At 36.5% G+C, this 9,732-nt stretch overlaps 1 protein-coding gene across 1 annotated transcript; it reads right to left on the bottom strand.

Moving 5' to 3' along the window:
* Positions 1–476: 476 nt before the first annotated feature.
* Positions 477–9,175, bottom strand: LOC122643609. The gene is made up of 3 exons (XM_043837220.1): positions 9,017–9,175; positions 1,108–2,371; positions 477–979 (listed from the first exon to the last, which is right to left on the bottom strand). Exons 1-3 carry the CDS (start codon positions 9,173–9,175, stop codon positions 477–479), a joined length of 1,926 nt encoding a protein of 641 aa, XP_043693155.1.
* Between the last annotated feature and the right edge of the window lie 557 nt (positions 9,176–9,732).

The raw sequence follows: 9,732 nt of genomic DNA on the forward strand, positions 1-9,732 counted from the left end.
AAAACGGATACGTACGGCAATTAAACGGACTAGACGGTAATAATACTTTTCAAAAATTCGACTTCATAAAACACATACGATAATAATACGATACGTGTTTAATACGTGTATAATACGACATAGACGGCAATAATACTTTAAAAAAAACGGACATATATTCATTATATAACATGCATTCACCACCTAATAAACAAAATAATATCATGATTTTATAAACTAAAATAAACACAATAATATAATATCTTATATTACATCTCTAAGATTAGCATTTAAAATATCAAAATATCAATAAAGTAGTCTCTAAACGATAAAATATCAATATAATAGTCTATTACATCTCATCAAACATAAAAAAAAGTAAGACATAATGTGTTCTGGAACCATGAAAACCCCATAACATAGTCTCTAATAGGAACAAGTCCCACAAAATAGTCTCTAACAATAACAAATCCTTCATGTCATAAAGAAGGAAACCATCAATCATTGATATCTAATGGTTCTTGTGTCTCAGAAGTTGAACTATGTGTGAAAGGAGTCTGTGAGAGATTGCGCAGTTGACTTAGAGTGCCACCATATGTTGGAGTTTGAATACTATCACTGTCTCGTGCATATTCTCCAATCCTAAGTTCTCTATGAAGCCAATCTGCATCATCTTCCATTCTTTCATCCTCCTCATCTTCAACTTCAGTTCCATTTTCATCTTCATCTATTGGAATCTCAAGCAGTTTATCTAAATTTATTGATTCCTTGCTAAACTTCTCAATTTCCCTTGATTTGCCTTTCATAAGGGAATTCATCCTTACATATACCAAACCTTCCAACATTTGAGGAGAGAGTTTATTTCTTTTCTTGGTTTGCACTGCTTCGAAAGCACTCCAATTTCTTTCACATGATGATGAACTACAAGGTTGACTTGTAATTTGAATGGCAATTCTTTGAAGCATTGGAACACAATTTCCATGCAAATTCCACCATACACCTACATTAAAAAAAAGGATCAAAGAAATAATGAAGAATAAATTCATTACCAAATTTATAAAAAATTAAAAAGAAATGAAATAAAAATGTAACATAGAATAACAAAAGATTCATCAAACTTTTACTTACGTGGATGACAATCAATGATTGCCAATGAGAAGTCATGAAATAGCATTTCTTCTTTGTCCAAATAAACATTTATTTCTTTGCCAAATTGTTTCTTCTCATTCGGAGGAACCATGCTCTTTGTGATATAGATCATTGCCCTTTGCACATCATTCTGGTTGTATGAAATTTTTCCCTCATACATTAGACAAGGATTAAGAAAAGCAACAGCAACTTGCACAGGATGTAATCTATTTGCCTCTTTTCTACTATCAAACAATTGCAACAACCTCTCATACTTTGCTGGGTTGTTATTGCAACGGTGTATAATAGTATTTCTTGCCCTTTCCATTGCCTCGTACAAAAAAGGATTTGTAGCTCCGTCACCATCAACCAAGCGAAGAACTATAATAAGAGGCTTTAAAATTGAATATACATCCCTCCCATTAAGCCAAAACTCTGTAGTCTGAATTATTTTAGTGACCATCACACCCAATTCAGACCTGCAATGCCTATTTATCCTCCATTCTGCTGATGCTACCATCACTCTTAAGAAATCCTCAACTTCAAGAATAGACTTGAGCATCAAAAAGTTAGATGCAAACCTTGTCTTGCAAGGTTTTCTCAACTCTTTGTTTCCTGTGCTTTCTCTCATCAAGGCCAAGACTGTTCCATGCTTATACATAAAACTAATAATCAGTTTTGACTTCTCAAATACCTCTTTGACCCAGGGGATTTGTGAATCTATGTCTTTCAAGAGTAACTGTACTCCATGGGCAGCACACCTTATCCTATGAATATGAGGATATTTCTCCATTATTAAAGATATGGCAACCCCATAGTTGGAAGCATTATCTGAGATAAGTTGAACAACTTTCTCTGGCCCAATTTCTTCAATTATGGGTTCAAGTGTGTCTCTAAGAAATAACCCCGTCTTGGATGCATCAGAACATTCAAAAGATTTGAGAAAAACAGCCCCCATGGGTGAATATGCAATAACATTAATAAAAGCACACTCCTTCATATCAGTCCACATATCAGACATTATTGTACATCCTGAAAGAGACCATGACTCCTTAACTGTTGAAACATATTCTTCAACGTTCTTCTTAGCCCTCTGCACCAACTTAGTCCTCAATGTAGAATAACTAGGTATACTATAACTTGGACCATAACAAGCAACAGAACGTATCATTTGTTGAAAAAAAGGGGTTTGAATAACATTGAAGGCAATGTTATTCAAAATAAAATGTTGAGCCATGTCATCATCAACTCCATCTTTATCTTTCTGTTTAAACATTACATGTTTAAACATTACATCAACAGATCGTTGTTGCACACTTGAAGGTTGACCAGTTTGTCTTCCTATTTCTATGGGGTTTTTCTATGGGGTTTTGTGAAGAACCGACATTACATGCAGTAGAACTTTCCCCAGTCTTAGCTTTCTTACTTAGTGCACGAAGTGCCTCAACTTGTACATCGTCAGGCACATTGCAACAAATTCCAATATCATGCCCTTTTTGACAAGACAAATGGTATTTGACCCTTGAAATACCCCCCGCATACTCTTTTTTACAAAAGTTGCATTTGAAGCGGCCTTTTGAGTCCTCTACATACTTCCACAAATCATCTCTTTGTTTAACCATATTTTCTTAGTGACCTAATAAATAAATGAATATATAAGAAAATAAAAAATTCTATAATACCAAACTCACCTTAATAATAACTAAGATTCATGATAATAAGAGCCAAAATGGAAACATTCATTAAACCATAAATATAACTGGATAGAAAAATTGCAAACAAATAGATGAGTGAATTATATATTTAGTTAATTGGCATGATTCATGAATATTATTTCTCTAGAAAATGACATTCATATTAGCATTCAATTTTTGTAAAATTAACAAAACATAATCTCTTTGCTATTTGTTTGATCTCATCCCATGTCATACACTCATACCCGGCCAGGAGGCCATGGTAAGCCATGGTTTATATCTCATAGAGGCTTGGACTTGGGTCCTTTAGTCTAATCGTTCCTCTTCCATAAGTTCTAGGAGTCATACATACTGAAACTCCATCCACTCCTTATCGAGTTATTTTGTATAAAATGGCCTTAAACTCATTCCCCATACACCATCTCTAGATTCATCTAATGCCTACCACGATTTCACATGTACCTAGAGAGAAAACTTTGGCTAAGAGAGACTCCACACCCCATGAGTCTTGATTAGATTGGGAAGGTTTACTTTTTTTTTGGTTGAACCATAGTGGAAAAGGTGAACCATAGAAAGGTGAGAATTTTCAACCAAAAGTGAAGTTGAGGTTAGATTTCCACAAAATTCCAATTTCAGACAATGAGAATAAGAATAAAACAGAAATAAGGAGACCTGCAAGGCATCTTAAAACGAGAACACAACAACTGAAGCTAAAAAAAAAATAGGAAAAATTATGTGATTAACTACAAATGAGAATAGGGAAAAAAAATAGGGAAACTTACTGTTTACCAAATTAATTAATCCTTGTAGATAAGAGTGAAACAGAGGATAGGTGAAAGTGGATTGTGGTGAGAAACTGAAAATCAAAAAGGTTTCCCGTTTCTATTTTCCATGGAGATGCAGTTGGAACTTGTGATTTTTCGTTTGATTAGCAAACAATACGAAATAGAGAAAGGGATACTAACCACAGTGGAAGAAGAAATAAACAAGGTGAAACGTCGCCGCTGCCGTCGTCGATGCTGTTGCCGTCGAAGCTTTGACGATAGCAGGTGTTGAACGGAGATGGAGGGGGGCTGCCGCTGCTGTTGCCTTCTAGGGTTGGACTTTGGAGTGAAAACGCAAATCGCAAAAGAAGGACAAGTGAAATCGTGAAAAAATTCTAATCTTTGGGGGTTTTTTTTTTACACATTAGGGTAAAACTTAAAAAGTATAAAACATATAATACCCGAATTATATGAGTATAATACGCGATCGGTTAAAAAACGCATTTTTTTATAAAAATACGGGAAAATGAGGGGACGGGAGTATTATTCGTTCAAAAATTCGGGTACGCATATAATACGCGTACTTACTAACTAAGGGCTAGATACCACATGGAATCCAGGATTGTAAAAAAACAAGAGCATGACATCCTGCATCTAAATGTTCTCTCTAAATTAACCAAATGTGAACCATTAATTTATCAAGTTCTGTAGCAATCTCAGCAAAATTTTCCTATGATAGATCTATTTATTTCCAGGCAAAATCTGTGTAAAACAAAATTTTACCGGAAATTTTTCTTTTGTTACTTTTACCTGGAAACAAACTATGCCTCTATAAAAATTCCTTAAAAATTAGCTTAAGAATCACTAGTTGCAGAGTAACAAACAAGTGCAGGCTGGGTAAACCTCTTAGACCCTGAGGATCTGATAAATTGTCACCCACCTCTGCTTCGAAGGAAGATTCAATGTACTTAATGCTGTAATACTTCCACAGGAATGTCAAATGTTTAGGTAACCCATCACCAAATCCAATTCATGATCCATTACCATCAAACCTTTCAAGTTTAGTCATTGGTTATTGATCAATCAGTGGCAGTAAAAGCGTTCTACTATCACCCACACGAACAAATTATTCCTAAACTTGTATTCTGTTCACTGATGAGGAATAAATATAAAGTACACCTAAATGCAGAAAACGAGCAGCAAAATTTACAAATTCCGTTACCAGTCCGACCTTTCTAAACCAATAGGTTGGTGATCAACAATTCCAAGTTTCCAACATAACAGAACAGGAGCCAATGAATGGAACATTTGTAATGTTCAATTTTTTTTTCTACAATCAGATGCAAAACCAAAGATCTAATCAAGGAAACAAGAATTTTTTTTTTTTTTTTTGGGGAGGGTGGGGTGGGGGAACTTCTATAGAAGGAAAGCATTGTGACACACAAAGATTCCTAATTTAGATCCTAGTGAGAAAACAATGGGAAGGAATGAGACCTGGCTTCAGTGCAGGTCTCTAAATAAAATCCCTTGCTTGAAAAGCATGCCATTGGAGATTGCAATGCACTGCAATTACATTCTTTTGAAGAATTTAAAGCAATGGCCGCAATTTCTTTTGAACATGACCCTGCAGCTCAGTTGGTTGATGTTATCCATCTGACACATCAGGCCGCACATTCAAGGACTAAACCACAATGAGAAATATACAGGGCCTGAAGCTGGAGCCCACGAAAATGGGAGTTTTGTCTTCCTATGCATGTTGTAGCTACTATGGTACTGAGGCAAGTGGAATAAGCAGAATCACTGAATAACACAAACACAGCATCGATTACCCTGTCCTTTATCAACTGAATAGCCTGATTCATTGGAAAATATACCAATAAATGGAAAAATATTAGGTTTCAACAACCAATCTAATGTAGAAGGGGTTCGAGTAAGAACCACTCTACAGTAGGAAACCCACAAATCCAAAATAGAAACAAGAGGCAGAATTAAAAAGTATATGAAATCAACCAAACCAGCCAAAAGAATTCTCCCAGCTTTGGATTGAATGATGCTTGTATAGGTCAGAAACACTACTGAAAGTTTCAATTGATTCTGATGATTGATCTGGAAGATATGACAGCAACTCCCAAAATAGAAAGCAATTCTCTGCAGGCCAAACTAGCTTCCAGTTTGGGCTCTAACTTGGATCAAGTGTAGGATCCATGGCAAGAGGGTTCTGCTGCAAATTTGGTGAAATTCTGATGGGTAGAAGTGACGTTATGGTGGTGGAATGAAAATAGAAAGTTTGTGGAATTTGGGAGTTTCAGGCTGTGGAATGAAGGGGAATTGAAAATCGAGTGGAGGGAATTGAAAGGGGAAGCAAAACCCAGTAGGGTTAGAGAAGATTTGGGGGTGTTATGAAATTAGAAGGTGCAGACAAAAGAGTTGCAGAAGTGCAGCAACAGCCCCAATCAAAAGCACACCCAGTAGCAACAATCACAACGAGCAAAGGATGTCTCCAGCCTTGAGTAAAGACCTCAAGCAACAGTAAACAGCAGCAGCAGCAGCCTGGAGCAACAACAGCAACACCCGATTGGTTTTCTGGGCAGAGGAAGGATCACAGCAACCTTGGCTCGATGGAGAAGAAATTGGTGAAGGTGATAATGGAGAGGTTGGGATAGATGGATTTGGCTCTCCCAGCCAGGCTCCTTCAGCCCTTCAAGTCACACACAACTTGAGAAACAATCATAAGTGCAGCAAGCAAACTTTCATTCAACATAGTAAAATCATGAAGAGTGGCTAAAACCTAAAACAGCCTTACATAAATAGGGGGCAGGACTTGTACCTCAAGTAAAAGGAAAAAATAGAAACTTAGACTTATAACTTCAATCTAAAAATTAGAAACTACTGTAATTAACTACGACTGAAATAAAATAGAAACATAATAAAATCTTCTTAAGTCTTCAAATCTCCTTGTGGGACCCACTTGGATGACTTAATTGTTGTACCTGGAATCTCCAACCTGTGGTCCCCCATCAGTTCTACTTATTAGCTTTAGAAGAATGACATCACTTAAGGACTTGAATCACTAATACTTAAAAGACTAATCTGCCCCCACAATACTTCAAGGAATATTCTCACCAAACCAAAAATAAGGGTCTGTGACACTGTTCACATGAACAGTATTTTGGCCTCTTTTTCTACATGTTTTGTCCTACATCACAATCACTAACAGCAAGGAAACAATCATTAAGTTAATGACCTTACACAAGAATGAAACAGTTTCTGTATCGGCGAAGGTTTGTGATCATCCTAATATATCATACATGTGCCTCGGTCATTAAGAACTTTTAACCTTATTCACTTGACCACCCCATGGATGGCCCTAGTCAATATATACAGATAAATCACTCTTAGATTCTAAGTTCATAACCACTGTACACATTCCATCCAAGTTTTTCTCTTGAATGGAAAGTGAAGATAAGTCACTGACAGTTCAAATTCATAAATAGGTCAACAAAACATCTAGTGTAAAAATTGTAGAAAGCATCCATTTCTTGTTTTCTGACTGCATTAGCAGAGTGTTTCACTACCCACCCACCCCCTCTCCAAATGGTTCCAAATTTAGATTTTATGATAGAAAATGCACCATTTTCTGAACCACATTATTTAGATGCTCCAAAATGGATGCTACTTTGAAGACAGTTCCTCTTGAAATTCTCAAAGTATCTCCTGAGACATGGCATTGAAAAACAAATGGTGTCGTAGCATTTAGGAATCTGAAAACACTTGATCAATATTCCATTTCTAAGGAGAGAGATTCCAAAAGATCACAAAGAAATGAATTCAATCAAGGAACAGAAGGATAACAAGAGCAGAAAGGGTGGTATCCCAAGATTCAAACATATTGTTGGGGAGGATCTTGAAGAATTCCGGTCTCTAATTACTTCATCAGTAACAATTCCAATCGGTAAACTTGTATCACCTAAAATAATATAGTCAACCACAATTGCGTAACAGCCACAGGGAAAAGGACATTAATCAGTTAAACTAACATAACCAGTTATTGCAAGCAAATTAACGGGAGCTCCAAAGTAAAAAGGTCTATTCGCTATGTCTATGGGTTTAACAAAGTTGAATACCAAAACACAGACAAAACAAATAGGCAAAATGTTCCCAGGGTGGCCATCCACCATGAAGCAGCACACCTAGTTCTGGCATGTGGAAAAGTGATGGGGCAATTTCTATGTTGAAATATCTAGTGAAAGGTCTAGATTGGCAATGTGTCAAATTTCAGAGATGAATTCACCTATGTCCCGTGCATTGGCATACTCTCACATGTATGTCCATGTACCCCCTCAGTGGTCCATGGACCCTCTTCATGGTCCAAGATTTTCCCCATCCAACTTGCCATGAGGCAGAAATAGGTCCCTGTCCAATGTGGTGTGCTGACCATGCAGGAGACCATTTCCCAAAGAAATATGCAATACGTTACCCAAACACCAGAGAGAGAGCCACTAGGTTATACAGATTCAAAGCAACCAAGTCAAGAACATCAAATGCACAACAATGTAAACCAGAAGACAACATCTGAAACCAGATTAAGCAAAAAATATTATGCTTGAGATCCAGACAATAGGAGAACCAAGTTCACCCTTTTTTTTTTCCAGATTCTGAAGTGAGGCCATATTAAACTGTGGTTTTATTGACCATCACATGTTATATCGTTATGATTTCAATCACCAGTCCTTGTTGTTTAACCAAAAGAACTGATTAAAAGAATAACACTCATCACAAATACCACACAACATATCTTTGAGACAAGATCCTTCGAAGTGCATCCAGTGAAGCACTTCTCTTTTTCTTTCTTTCTTTCTTCTTTTTTTTTGGGTTGGGAGGGGGGTGATATTGAGTGAGAATCAAGCAAATTCTATGACAATAAAAAAAATTCAATAGGAATCTTCACTCGGCAGGAATACAATAGCCTATTCGTCTTTCCACCATCTTCTCAAGCACCGTCCAACAATGTAACTTCTCTTTTAACATTTCTCTAATTTGATTACTAACAAGTTTACAAACGAAACCAAAGTATCATGTCAAACACAATGTTAGATGAGGAGTTAGGAGCAGAAATTCAGATTATATTTTCTCCTGAAGTTTAACATTCAAACATGAAAAGTTGAACTTCACACAATCTGGATTATCCCTAAAGTCCAACAATTCATAACGTAAATTGCAATTTAATCATGCCTACAATTTAAAAACAATGTTGAGGCTTAAACAACCAGTTTTATCAAAATAACAATTTCATGCAGAAGAATTACTCTGACAATACACCGAAAGGAAAGTAAACCAGATAATTAAAAAAGAATCAAATGTTAAAAAGAGAAAAGATTGAAACAACCAAGGTTCCAAATCCTTGATCTCAACAATTTCTTTCTCTAAGAAATCTATCCACTGTACTCTTACCTTTTCAACCTCTTTCTCAACACCCGGTTCTGAAGATGGCTTCTTGAGACTGCTTTTTGGAAAATTCTCAACTTGATTCCCATTAAAGCCTTCATTCTTTACCTTAACCGTCTTACCAGATAATTGACCCACAGCAGTAGGAACCAGGAAAATAATCATCTCCAATTCCCTAAAAGTGTGTTGTGCACTGGGGTGGAGTGATAACATAACCCTCAGTTTTAATTTATCTAATACATAACGTACTTGGAGCCGCTATAAACATCTTCTGCAACAAATCATGAGTATCACTATTCAATTTGGTCTTCTGATACAAAGAAAACCTAGTGATCCTTACAATTTACCAATTTTGACATTGGACAAAGGATGGGCAGGAAACCCGCTTCAGGCAAGTAGGCTGCCTTGTGCTTCAGGTAAGAGGGCGGCCTTGACCAATGGGCGGGGTGGGATGGGAAAGGAATGGCGGTTCTTCCCAACCACCCATGGAGGGTGAGAGAAACACAGGGCAGGCACCCCAGTGGAAAATTTTCAAGGTAAAATTTTATGCCAAAACAAACGGATAATATTTTACATAATTATATTCAGTGAAAAAACACTCTAATTACTGTTAGAAATTTTTTTAAAACCTATCCCCAAATGACCTATGTATAGGTATTCCAATCCCAAGATTCAAAGTTACAATTTACGATAGGACCATGAGCAACAACTTGGAAGGTCAT

Source organism: Telopea speciosissima, chromosome 10 (genome assembly GCF_018873765.1).
Source record: "Telopea speciosissima isolate NSW1024214 ecotype Mountain lineage chromosome 10, Tspe_v1, whole genome shotgun sequence".
Taxonomy (NCBI): domain Eukaryota; kingdom Viridiplantae; phylum Streptophyta; class Magnoliopsida; order Proteales; family Proteaceae; genus Telopea; species Telopea speciosissima.

Excerpts from the sequence above, each read along its gene's own strand:
- LOC122643609 (XM_043837220.1), bottom strand. The coding sequence starts at position 9,175 with ATGATTATTTTCCTGGTTCCTACTGCTGTGGGTCAATTATCTGGTAAG. Across the intron at positions 2,372-9,016 it reads TTGAGAAAGAGGTTGAAAAG|AAAGATAAAGATGGAGTTGA; the intron begins GTAAGAGTACAG and ends ATGTTTAAACAG. Across the intron at positions 980-1,107 it reads AATCATTGATTGTCATCCAC|GTGTATGGTGGAATTTGCAT; the intron begins GTAAGTAAAAGT and ends TTTTTAATGTAG.